Source organism: Lithobates pipiens, unplaced genomic scaffold (assembly GCF_037356315.1).
Source record: "Lithobates pipiens isolate NorthernLeopardFrog02 unplaced genomic scaffold, aLitPip1_a1.2 Scaffold_18, whole genome shotgun sequence".
NCBI classification, from domain to species: domain Eukaryota; kingdom Metazoa; phylum Chordata; class Amphibia; order Anura; family Ranidae; genus Lithobates; species Lithobates pipiens.
The window spans coordinates 375706932-375721043 of record NW_027507758.1 but is presented as its reverse complement, the minus strand read 5'-3'; the positions used below and the strand labels follow the sequence as shown (position 1 = coordinate 375721043).

At 44.7% G+C, this 14112-nt stretch overlaps 1 protein-coding gene across 1 annotated transcript in view; it reads left to right on the top strand.

The window, feature by feature from the left end:
* The window catches only part of LOC143988288 (uncharacterized), a 44482-nt gene that overhangs the window by 12391 nt on the left and 17979 nt on the right, over nucleotides 1–14112 (top strand). The window contains exon 2 of the mRNA XM_077487741.1: nucleotides 12283–12407. Within this exon, the coding sequence (XP_077343867.1) occupies nucleotides 12283–12407 (125 nt within the window). The remainder of the gene's footprint in view (nucleotides 1–12282; nucleotides 12408–14112) is intronic.

The window sequence follows — 14112 nt, the reverse complement described above, 5'->3', positions numbered from 1 at the left end:
AATAACACTGTCTGCCACTACCCAACTCTCAGACATGAGGATGTTTCCATGGTGGAAGACTCTTGTGCAATACCACACATAGTGACATGCCTGCCTTAAGGTTGCTTTCAGAAGTTGGCCAATAGCTACCTCCTGTGCTGAGTGGGAAACTTGGCTTAGAGAAAACAGTTGTGCTCTTTAAAGGAAATATATTAAAGTGGTTGTAAAGGTACACTGATTTGTATTCTATGCATAAAGGTATAAAACCTTCTGTGTGCAGCAACCCCCCCCAGCTCCCTCCTAAGACTTAGCTGATTAGCCCCTCCTCTTGATTCAGAGAGCCTTGGCTCTCTGGGGACTCACACTCCTGATTGGCCTTTGGCAGCAATTCTGCAGTGAACAACAGTGCCTACCAGGGCTGGACTGGGACAAAGATTTGGCCCTGGACTTCATCCAGACCGGCCCACAGTATATAAACTATATGCAATTGCGCAAAAAAAAACATAGGTAAAAACATTCCAGTCACTGTACTATGGGTGAGCAGGGACTTGGGTATCTATGGTTTCACTGAAAGAACAAAAAAGTCCCATGAAGATGACATGGGGATGAAGATGACATGGGGATGAAGATGACAAAGGGGATGAAGATGACATGGGGGGATGAAGATGACTGGGGGATGAAGATGACATGGGGGATGAAGATGACATGGGGGGATGAAGATGACATGGGGATGAAGATGACTGGGGGATGAAGATGACTGGGGGATGAAGATGACTGGGGGATGAAGATGACATGGGGATGAAGATAACATGGGGGGATGAAGATGACATGGGGGATGAAGATGACATGGTGGGATGAAGAGGACATGGGGGGATGAAGATGAATCGGGGGGATGAAGATGACTGGGGGATAAAGATGACATGGGGATGAAGATGACAGAGGGGATGAAGATGACATGGGGGGATGAAGATGACATGGGGGGATGAAGATGACATGGGGGGATGAAGATGACATGGGAGATGAAGATGATGGGGGGATGGAGTGGTAGGAGGCTGACATGGGGATGAAGATGACATGGGGGGATGAAGATGACATGGGGGATGAAGATGACTGGGGGATGAAGAGGACATGGGGTGAAGATGAAGACAAAATCTGTGTAGAATAGCTATTAGCCTGTTGAGGTTGAAATATGGGATCACCCACCCTATAATTTGGGCAGAACAGTAAAGGATGTGCCCTCACTTCTCCAGAGCCCTGTGCTTTGCCTCTTTCGGGCTCTTCAGCAATCGCACACCGCGTGGGGCAGTCCAAACAGCCAGGGACTGCGGGGGCTCCTCTGATCTGTCGTGGGTGGGACTGGACTGAGCCTGGAGGAGGGGATGACGTCACGTTGAGGCGAGCGGAGCGCCGTGCCTGTGCTTCAGCACCTCATTGGCTGACATGGCACACAGTGCCAGCGAGGTTGCAGTGATTGGCGGGCGGCGGCAACTCACCACCAATCTGAATAGTGCATAAAGACAGCGCTGCCCGGACAGGCCGTGGAGCCCGCACACCGAACATTGAGGCTGAGCACATTATGCTTAGGCTCACGGCACGGCGCACACAGTGAGTGACATTCCAGGCCGTCAGAGTCACTCCGCACTATTTCAGCAGAGCTGCGCCGGCCCCGCAGCCTGGCAAACTGATCCGGGCTGGCCTGCACCCTCCCAGCTAGGCAGCAGTGCTCCCTAGGTGACAGGCTGTCACTGGAGCCGGCCCACTGAGCCATCGGCCCACCGGGAAACTCCCGGTAGTCCCGATGGCCAGTCCATGCCTGGTGCCTACCAGTTCCATGTGGCAAGATCACGTGAATAACGAGAATGTTCGACTTTTTGGCAGCTAAAATAGTTCATATACAGTGGGAAAATAAGTATTGAACACTATTTTTCTAGGTAGATATATTTCTAAAGGTGCTATTGACATGAAATTTTTACTACGTCAGTAACAACTCATGCAATCCATATGTAGCAAAGTCCTGGGGCCCCAAAGGCATAATGGTGACTTCACGGGTTAGAGATCTGACATCCTTCCCTGTAGCGTGGGTTACCAGGCATGGTGGGTGTGATGCAAGAAGAATAATGGGCGCCAGTCACTTTTTGAATGCAAACAAGAGATTTATTGTCTCTTAACAGAACTGGGGGAGAGAGGGTTAGGGCCAGGACACTCTTGAGTAGATGCAATGGTAATTGGAAGACTCCCAGACTTCTATAGGTAAACAGCTATCCAGTGGAAGGCTTCCAGCTGGATAACACTTAACATCTTGCAAGAGTCACTAACGGTAGTGGTACATAACTCTTGGTAACACTGAACAGTCCTTTTACTTATCTCACAGTATCCCACTGTAGATCTTCACTCACTGAGCTCCCAGTCTCTCACTAGACTTCCAGATCCCAGTCATCACCAGATCTCCTGAGCTTTTCCACATTTATCTCACTGTATACTCCTCAAGTGCCACGCCTCCGGTAACCTTCACAATTCGGTTTCAGTCCCAACCCCACGCTGCTTCTACTGCTCCTGGATTGGCCTAATGCCGCGTACATGCGGCCGGAATTTCCAATGGAAACAGTCCGATGGGAGCTTTTCATCTGATTTTTCGACCGTGTGTATGCTCATCGGTCTTTTTCTGTCTGCATTTCCGACGGGCTTTAGATTGAGAGCCTGTTCTTAATTTTTCAGACGGAAAACCTTTCTATCGGATTGTCCGATCACGTGTATGCAATTCCGACACGCAAAATTCCGACGCATGCTCGGAAACAATTCGACACATGCTCAGAAGCATTAAACTTCCCTTTTATAGTGCCATTGAATGTGCTGTATGTTGCTGTGTTATTGACCGTCGGAATTTGGTATGACCGTGTGTAGGCAAGACAGTTTGAGCGAAATTCCATCGGAATTCCGATGGGAAAACCATCAGAGCTTTTTCCAATGAGAATTCCGATCATGTGTACGTGGCATTAGGCAGTCTAGCAGCCAGGTATCCCCGGGATAGGCCTTAGGCTTCTGACCTAACAGCCTTGGGCGACATAACACATGTCCACCCAGTCCAGGTGATACAGAACCCCCATCACCTGACTAAATAGGCTCTCCCAGCAGGCCAAGGGAATTAAAGAAACCCTCGCCTATTGGCTGAGACACCCCATCCATTCATAATCTGTCCTTGCTATGCCCTTGTCTATCTAATGCCACCTATTGACAGAAGAGAGAAGTGCAGCAATTCCAGAATTAGGGGTAAATCTGTGAATCTCCTAACAATTAGTGAGGACAATTACTACCTGGCAGACTAAATTTGTTAGAAACCCTGTCTAAACACCTGGGTACTACATATACATACAAATAAACCAAAACAAATAAGTTCAGAAATTAAGTTATGTGTAATAAAAGGCAATGGCACAGGGGAAAATTATTGAACACCTGAAGTAAGGGAGGTTCAAAAAGGCATGGAAAGCTAAAACTCCAGGTGAAATTGATCAGTAAATAGAAAGCTATCCTGCCCTTTTCAGTTCAAATTAATATCAGCTGGTTCAGTCTCAACTGATGGCCTATAAAAAGATGTCCCAACATCTCATGATGGGTAAAAGCAAAGAGCTCTCTTAAGACCATCTCCTCCTTATTGTTGCAAGACCTACTGATGGCATTGGTTACAGAAGGATTTCTAAACTTTGGGGCCATAATATGGAAGTAAAAATAATATAGTTTCACAATAAAGCGCTCATGACCAGGTGCTCCTCCCAAGATTTCTGACAAAGGAGTGAAAAAAATCGAAAGAGTTATACAAGAGCCAAGGACCACTTGTCAAGAGCTTCAGAAAGACATGGAATTAGCAGGTACAATTGTTTCAAAGAAAACAATAAGTAATGCACTCAACCGCCATGGCCTGTATGCACGCTCACCACACAAGACTCTATTGCTGAAGAAAATGCATGTTAAAGCTCGTTTAAAGTTTGCTGCACAACATTTAGACAAACCTGTGAAATACTGGGAGAATATACTCTGGTCAGATGAGACCAAAATTTAGAGGTGGGAAAATCATGGCATGGGGCTCTTTTTCAGCATACGGTACTGACAAACTTAATTTCATTGAAGGAAGGGTGAATGGAAAAATGTACCAAGACATTCTTGATTAAAATCTGCTGCCACCTACCAGGATGCTGAAGATGAAAGGGTGGACATTTCAGCAAGACAATGATCCCAAACACAAAGCCAAGGAAATTCTCAAATGGTTTCAAAGAAAGAAAATAAAGCTGCTAGAATGGCCCAGCCAATCACCTGACTTGAATCCAATAGAAAATCTATGGAAAGAACTAAAGATCAGAGTTCATAGAAGAGGCCCACAGAACCTTTGTCAGGATGCACCCACCAGCGGACAGTCTCGTCCCCCCAGAAGACTCCTGAGGCGCAGAAGAACGCTCATTCCTGTTGCGCATAGAAACCAAGCTATGGCTCATAGATGTGCGCATGCACAAATGGGAGCGAATGTGCGCATGCACGAATGGGAGCGCACCCGCGCGCGCCAGGGCTTGCTCTCATCCGCGTGCGCCGGCGCTGGTGGCAAGCTAATCTATTTAAGTCCAGCCAGTACTTTGCCCAGTGCTGTTTTGTCATCAGCTCCTGAGTATCCTGTCTCCTGTGAACCTGTGTCCTGATTCCTGCTTCCCTTGACCACCCCTTGAACTCTGCCTGTACTGACCTCGGCTTGTCCTGTGACCAATCTCCTGTCTTCTCCCTGGCACCTGCACCGCTGATCCCACTTGACATGGCTTGTTCCTTACTATGATCCTGCCTGAACCCAGTACCCGATTCCATCTGCCGTTTATGACCCTACCTGCTTGACCTTGCTACTTGCTGCTGTCATCTGCACCTGCTGCCACCTGTTGGTCTTCTGCTGAAGCTTTCCTGTGTCTTCACCAGCACTATCGGTTCTAGCCATCCTGCTGCCAGCAAAGACTTCTCGGCGCTCGTGCATCTCTGCACTCCAGCGCCTTCTGATTGAACAACAATTTTCAAGTCTTCCCACAGATTCTCAATTGGATTTAGGTCTGGACTTTGACTGGGCCATTTTAACACATGAATATACTATGAGCAAAATCATTTCATTGTAGCTCTGGCTGTATGTTTAGGGTCGTTGTCCTGCTGGAAGGTGAACCTCTGCCCCAGTCTCAAGCCTTTTTCAGACTCTAAGCCCTTGTACACACGGTCGGACATTCTGACAACCAAATGGATTTTGTCCGACGGATTTTGCCTGAAACTGTTGCATACACATGGTCGGACAAAGTTGTCGGAAAATCCGATTGTACATAACGTGATGACGTTATTTCGTTACGACGGGACTACGTTCAGGCTAGTAGCCAATAGCTTTGGTCTAGGAATTTGATCTGAGCATCCGTGGCACTTTGTCCGTCGAGTAGGCTACACATAATCGGAGTATGTCCGATCGGAGCATTTTGTCAGAAAATTTTACGGACAAGTTGGAAAACTTGGTCCGTTCGATACTCCAACGGAAACAGTTTGATGGAGACCACACACAGTCGGATTTTCCGAAAAAACGGTCCGATAGGACACATTCTGTCGGAATCTCCGACCGTGTGTACAAGGGCTTACAGGTTTTCTTCTAAGATTTCCCTGTATTTGGCTCCAGCCATCTTCCCATCATCTCTGACCAGCTTCCCTGTTCCTGCTGAAGAAAAGCATCCCCATAACATGATGCTGCCACCTGGATAGGCAGTGTTGGTTTTCGGCCATACATAGCGCTTTGCTTTTAGGCCAAAATGTTACATTTTGGGCTCATTTCACCAGAGCACCTTCTTCCACATGTTTGCTGTGTCCCCCACATGGCTTCTCGCAAACTGTAAATGGGACTTCTTGTGGCTTTCTTTCAAAAATGTATTTTTCTTGCCCCTCTTCCATAAAGGCCAGGTTTGTAGATTTGTGGGCCTCTTGGCTGCTTCTCTGATTAATGCTCTCCTTGATCGGCATGTCAGTTTAGGTGGACGGCCATATTTTGGTAGGTTTGCAGTTGTGCAATATTCTTTCCATTTTCAGGTGATGGATTGAACTGTGGCCTGTGATATGTTCAAAGCTTGGGATATTTTTTATAACCTAACCCTGCTTTAAACATCTCCACGACTTTATTTCTAACCTGTCTGTTGTGTTTGTTGGTCTTTATGATGCTGTTTGTTCACTAAGGTTCTCTAACAAACCTCTGAGGGCTTCACATAACAGCTGTAGTTATACTGAGATTAAATTATACACAGGTGGACTCCATTTACTAATTAAATTGACTTCTGAAGGCAATTGGTTCCACTAGATTTTAGTTAGTGGTATCAGAGTAAAGGGGGCTAATACAAAAAAAAAAAAACATGCCACACTTTTCACATATATATTTGTAAAAAAAAAATTAAAACCATTTATCATTTTCCTTTCACTTCACAATTATGTGCCCCTTTGTGTTGGTCTATCACAATCCCAATAAAATACATTTAGGTTTTTTGTTGTAACATGACAAAATGTGGAAAATTTTAAGGGGTATGAATACTTTTTCAGGGCACTGTAGAATACATTTTACTGTACAGAGATTTTATTTTAGGCACAATCATTTTGTAAAGAGTCATAGAGAGGAAGCAAAATATGTTTTAAAATTATTTTTCTACTTTTTTTTCTGCAAATATACAGAATACAAATACAGAGTCATAGACTTTTATTTACCAGAATATGGTCACATTTGTCAGAAAAAAGCAAAAAAACCAAACACCACAAATGATACAAATGATATAAGTACAAAATATAATTGATACAGTATTTGCACACCAACAATGGGTCACCATTCCTTCCACTGACACCAATGATGAGGCACTATTCCTTCCCCTAATATCAATGATTGGCACTATTCCTCCTCCTAATACAAAGGATTTCTCACACTGACACCAACAATGGGACATCATTCCTCCCACTGACACCAATGATGGGGCACTATTCCTTCCACTGATACCAACAATTGGCACTATTCCTTCCACTAATACCAATGCATTGTCCACTAATTTTTTAGTCACACTCGCCACATTCCAGCCCCCAGAGAGTCTGAAGTAAACTGGCCCTTTGTTTAGAAGGTTTGGAGACCCCTGCTGAAAAGCATAAACAGCTCCGATTCTGAGGGGGAGAAATGTGTATGCAAGTCTCCCTGTTTGGAGGCTAATTAAAACTTTGTTGACAATTAGGCATATTGGGTGTCACACATTATGCTAAAAACTAGTCTACAAATGGTCCTTGGGTAATTTTGGAGAATACAAAATAGGTGCAAGTTAGAAGGATTTTTGGGTGTTTTATGATTAATGGTAATAGATTTTCTTAAAGTGGTTCCAAAATCCAGCGCCTCTCCCAGGCCTCGCTCCTCATTGACTCACACAACAGCAGGTGCCATTTCTGCTGTCAATCAGAGCCAGTGAGCCACTGGGGGGAGGGGGTCAAGCTGCAATCTGTGTGTGAAAGGACAATGTCCATTCACAGGAGCGTGGCTCAGGAGTGAACCTGCCTGAGTGCCATCATAGCAAGAGCCTTGTTATTGGGGGCACTTGGCAGGGGTGAGGAGCCAGGACCAACACGTTTTGTCTACCATGACATCATCTGGGGTATGACTTGGTAGTTGATGTCTTGGTAGACAAAATGTACCATGCTGACTCCACAACACAGCGTTCTTCTCCTTGTGATCACATTATACAAAGGCCTGTTTTTATTTACATTGATGTAAGTGCAATACTTTATTTAATACATATTTAGCCAAAGATTTCATACTATGTGGCGATCCTTTTTTTCCTGTATGACTCCTTCCTGTTGATTGGTGGAGCCAATGAGTCTCTATAGGCTGAGCTTGGAACGTTAGTCTTTCTTGATGCTGGTCCCAGAAAGTTTGATTGCTGAATCTGCACTGCTATACAACCCACATGCTGGTCCCTATGACCCTAAAGACCTCATCAGTTTTGCTTATTCGACTCTCTGCTGCTGGCCCACACCATTTGGTAAAAGTACCCTATTACCTTCACCTGTGGCTGTAGCACATTTGATGGTGAATTGGTTTCTCTACTGAATCAAGCACTTACCTCTGTTGGTTGTCTTTGGCTGGAAGTCTGAATATTTACTTATCTTGCTCCGTTTGAAAAATTCATTTTTTTCATTATGGACTCATCCAAGTGTCTTTTGACGTAATTTAATGGACATTATGGTTCTCATTATGTTTATATATATATACAGTGGTGTGAAAAAGTGTTTGCCCCCATTCTCATTTCCTGTTCCTTTGCATGTTTGTCACACTTAAGTGTTTCGGAACATCAAACCAATATAAACAATAGTCAAGGACAACACAAGTAAACACAAAATGCAATTTGTAAATGAAGGTGTTTATTATTAAAGGTGAAAAAAAATCCAAACCATCATGGCCCTGTGTGAAAAAGTGATTGCCCCCTTGTTAAAACATACTATAACTGTGGTTGTCCACACCTGAGTTCAATTTCTCTAGCCACACCCAGGCCTGATTATTGCCACACCTGTTCACAATCAAGGCATCACTTAACTAGGAGCTGCTTGACACAGTAAGGTCCACCAGAAGATCCTTAAAAGCTACACATCATGCCGAGACCCAAAGAAATTCAGGAACAATTGAGAAAGAAAGTAATTGAGATCTATCAGTCTGGAAAGGGTTATAAAGCCATTTCCAAAGCTTTGGGAATCCAGCGAACCACAGTGAGAGCCATTATCCACAAATGGCGAAGACATGGAACAGTGATGAACCTTCCCAGGAGTGGCCGGCCACCCAAAATTGCCCCAAGAGTGCAGCGACGACTCATCCAAGAGGTCACAAAAGACCCCACAACAACGTCCAAGGAACTGCAGGCCTCACTTGCCTCAGTTAAGGTCAGCGTTCATGCCTCCACCATCAGGAAAAGACTGGGCAAAAATGGCCTGCATGGCAGAGTTCCAAGGAGAAAACCACTGCTGAGCAAAAAGAACATCAAAGCTCCTCTCAATTTCTCCACAACACATCTTGATGATCCCCAAGACTTTTGGGACAACATTCTGTGGACCGATGAGACAAAAGTGGAACTCTTTGGAAGGTGTGTGTCCAAGTATATCTGGCGTAGAAGGAACACTGCATTTCATAAAAAGAACATTATACCAACAGTAAAATATGGTGGTGGTAGTGTGATGGTCTGGGGCTGTTTTGCTGCTTCAGGACCTGGAAGACTTGCCGTGATAAAAGGAACTATGAATTCTGCTGTCTACCAAGAGATCCTGAAGGAGAATGTCCGACCATCTGTTCGTGTACTCAAGCTGAAACGAACTTGGGTTCTGCAGCAGGACAATGATCCTAAACACACCAGCAAGTCCACCACCGAATGGCTGAAGAAAAACAAAATGAAGACTTTGGAGTGGCCTAGCCAAAGTCCTGACCTGAATCCTATTGAGATGTTGTGGTATGACCTTAAAAAGGCCGTTCATGCTCGAAAACCCTCTAATGTAACTGAATTAGGACAATTCTGCAAAGATGAGTGGGCCAAAATTCCTCCAGGACGCTGTAAAAGCCTCATTGCACGTTATCGCAAACGCTTGGTTGCAGTTGTTGCTGCTAAGGGTGGCCCAACCAGTTATTAGGTTTAGGGGGCAATCACTTTTTCACACAGGGCCATGATGGTTTGGATTTTTTTTCACCTTTAATAATAAACACCTTCATTTACAAATTGCATTTTGTGTTTACTTGTGTTGTCTTTGACTATTGTTTAAATTGGTTTGATGTTCCGAAACACTTAAGTGTGACAAACATGCAAAGGAACAGGAAATGAGGAAGGGGGCAAACACTTTTTCACACCACTGTATATATATATATATGTCGTCTCACTATTTTGCATACTAGTCTTGCTTTACAGGCAATTCCATTTATGGATGTTTAATTGTGCACTGTCACCTATATGTTTGTATTATTACATGTCACTAGTTATTTAGCGCTGCACTTAAATTCGTACCACTCGCTTTACACAATTTGTCTTATTGCAATGTCAGCAGTTCATTTATTGAGTGTGGTGGCGCAGTATTTTCCTTCATTATTTTGATTCATTTACAAGCCCTGTCTCAACGGGAGATATCCACTCTGTGTCATCCGGCTGGCAGATCCTCCTGATTCCTTCCTGATGCATTGTTGGGCACTAATGAGGCTGCACATTTGGGCAATGATAGGCTGCATTGATGAATACTGATATGCTGCAATGATGGCTAATAATATGCTGCACTGATGGGAAATCATATGCTACACTGATGGGCAATCATCTGCTGCACTGATGGACAATGATACGTTGCACTGACGGGCAATGATACATTGCACTGATGGGCAATGATATGCTGCACTGATGGGCAATAATATGCTGCACTGATGGGCAATGATACGCTGCACTGATGGGCAATGATACGCTGCACTGATGGCCAATGATATCCTGCACTGATGGGCAATGATATGCTGCACTGATGGGCAATGATACGCTGCACTGATGGGCAATGATACGCTGCACTGATGGGCAATGATACGCTGCACTGATGGGCAATGATGCACTGCACTGGTGGGAACTGATAGGCTGGACTGATGGCCAATGATGCGCTGCACTTGTGGGCACTGATAGGCTACATTGGTGGGTACTAATAGGCTGCACTGATGGGAAATTATATGCTGCACTGATGGGCAATGATAGGCTGCACTGAGGGCAATGATAGGCTGCACTGAGGGGCACTGATGGGCAATTATAGGCTGCAATGATGGGCAATGGGATACTGCACTGATGGTCACTGATAGGCTGCACTGATGGGCAATAATAGGCTGCACTGATGGCCACTGATAAAGTGGCCCTGATGGCCACTGATGAGACAGAACTGATTAGCTGCACTGATGGGGCTGCACTGATGGGTGCTATGAAGCTGCACCAATGGGACTATACTGATGGGCACTGACTGGCTGCACTGATGGGCACTGATGAGGCTGCACTGATGGGCACTGATATGCTTTATGTTAATATTGTTAAACTTGTTGTTAATATTTATTTTTGGAACTTAATTCTGCATAAAACATTTAACAGTATCATTTCATGAGATATATTATGAGGGCATGTTTAGGGGCAGATTTAGAGGTGTGGCAGGGTAGGGATTAAAAACAGATTAGAAATTGCTGATCAGACAATGACAGTTTGGTCCTTCTATTAAGCTTTTGCGTCAGGTTTCTCAAACCTTTGCAATCCTGTGCTTTATATGATGACTAAGCTCCTCCCCTTCATGACATTCTCAAAAGGGGCAGAGCATGAGTGACCTTAAAACGATGCCCCCCCCCCCCCCCCCGAAAAAAGTTCTGCGGACACCCAGGGCTAAACGTAGCTTAAGGCAAGCCATACATGATTCATGAGCAGGTTGAATGTGAAAAAATGAATCGATCCCCCATCCACACACATAGCTTCCAACTGTCCCCGATTTGGAGCAATGTCCCTCTGTCCCTCATTCCACCTCATTTGCTGGCAGAATACAATGATCAGTGTTGTTGGCTATAGCCGGCAGCGCTGATCATTTGGGAAAACCGAACAGGCTAGTTGTAAACAAATCGATCCTGGAGTAAATTATTTACTGATCAATACAGAGCATGTGCCAAGAAGGGGTTTTCATGAGGAAAAGGAAAAACATTAACTAGCATCATGGAGAAAATTGCAATTACCTGGATTCTTCTTCAAGCATTTCAGTGGATTATTAGCCTTTTCTGCCTTTTATATACATACATGTGCATATGCAGGGTACCGCCTGAATTTTGTAAGCAGCCTCATACACTGAAATACATGAAAAATCCACATATAGTGACTTTTTCCATGTAGGACCTTTCATTTTTATAGGAGATGCAGTAAGGAAACTGTGGAAAACTGCAGTAACACATGAACATTAGGAAGAATGGTACAATTCAAAACAAACACATGGAACTCTCTATATGTAGTTTAGCCTGTAAACTGCACCACATCAAAAAAAGTGTGAATATAAACATGTCTGTAAATGCTGCCAAATCCTAACAAGCATTTCCACAAACCACTTGGAACCTTCTAATTGTTTTCTAGGAAAAGCATTAATAGAAGCCCTGGCACAAATAGCTCCTATTGCAACTCCTTTCCCACACTGATTTATGATCATTAAAGAAACACTGTACTACAGTAACATAAATGGCAGAACTATTAAATTAAGTATGTATATATTTTTTCCCTTTAGGAATTTATCTTCTGATTATTCTCATTCTGAGCCCTGACATGAGCAGGACGACGTCAAGAATAGTGTGTGACCATCGGATCATACTTGTCTATGTGAACCGCACCAAGACTATGGAAAGCATGGTGGTGAGGATTTTTCCCAATGAACAGTAGTGCATATTGGTGTGGAGCTCTTATTTTTCTTAGAGCGGTATTAAACCCAAAACCAAAAAATTTGATATTATTATACAGAATTTATATAGCGCCAACAGTTTGTGCAGTGCTTTACAACGACAGTACAGTTACAATACAACTTAATACAGTAGGAATCAGAGGGCCCTGCTCAATTATGGCTTACCAATGCTGACTGCATTTGTTTTGGTTTTTTAAGATTTTTTTCCTTCTGTTTTCACCTGGTGAGCTGGCTAGTAACACATGTCTTGTATTATAGTGCGTACACTCTGGATGAATGAGCACAGGGGTGCCTCCGGACAGCAAAATTGTCAGTCTGAGAGGAGGGTAGTGTTAGATGCAGGGCTTTTTTTCTCAGAGAATATGTGCAGGAATTCCTCCCTTCCGAGTCACCCCTTGACTCTACCCTCTACCCACCTCCGAGCAATGTTCCTTGGTTCCACCCCTAACCCACCTCCCAGTTCCACCTCTTTTAGAGAATACAGTATCATTTTCTAGTGCTAAGTAATTTGTATGGAGTTTGTTACTGATAAGAAGAAAGGCAGTAAAGGGTGCAGGCTTTTCAATTGAGTGCTGATAAAAAGCCAGAACCTCCCTCTCCTCTTAAGTATGGAGAAGGAAATGATCTCCTATCAGTTTTTAATTTATTAATTGACAACCCCCCCCCCCCCCCAACTCATTTTTCAATAAAGAACAACTTATGGGGTAAGAACAAGCCAGGGAGCATAAGCACAACCAATTATTATTTATGCCTATGCAGGGCTCAAGTCCTGCGGGAACGCATGGGAACTGAGTTCCTGTACTTTTTACACAACAGGAACTCAGTTCCCGTTAGCAGCCATGTCCTGCAAGACTTTGAAGTATGTGAGCTGTGTGGAAGGTGCTACACCAGCAGCCGCCGACACAGCTCGCAATAGTAAGTGCCGCACACCTGACCATTCAGGCATTGCCAGTAGGAGGCCCCATGAAAGCTTGCGCTTCGATCTACCTGTCAATCACAGCTAGCTGACGGGTAGATCCGGCCTAGGTGTAGCTGACGGGTAGATCAGGCCTAGGTGTAGCTGACGGGTAGATCAGGCCTAGGTGTAGCTGACGGGTAGATCAGGCCTAGGTGTAGCTGACGGGTAGATCAGGTCTAGGTGTAGCTGACGGGTAGATCAGGCCTAGGTGTAGCTGATGGGTAGATCAGGCCTAGGTGTAGCTGACAGGTAGATCAGGTCTAGGTGTAGCTGACGGGTAGATCAGGTCTAGGTGTAGCTGACGGGTAGATCAGGTCTAGGTGTAGCTGACGGGTAGATCAGGCCTAAGTGTAGCTGACGGGTAGATCAGGTCTAGGTGTAGCTGACGGGTAGATCAGGTCTAGGTGTAGCTGACGGGTAGATCAGCTATTCTGCTCACAGGACATGCAGGGAGAGAGGTGAGCTGAAGGGTCAGCTTACCACCCAAAACATCAGTTTTGGGTGGTAAGCTGAGCACAATACCTGACAAAGTTGAATGCCAGGAGGGAAGTTTATGTGGAAATATGTGAAGAGTTGGAATAGCAGTGAGTGTGTGTTGGAGCCCCTGCAGAGTTTGCAGCCCCCCCCCCCCCCCAAGCTAACATACATCTCCTAAGCAGGAACACATCACTATCTCCCCAAGCATTCTGTCCAAATAATGT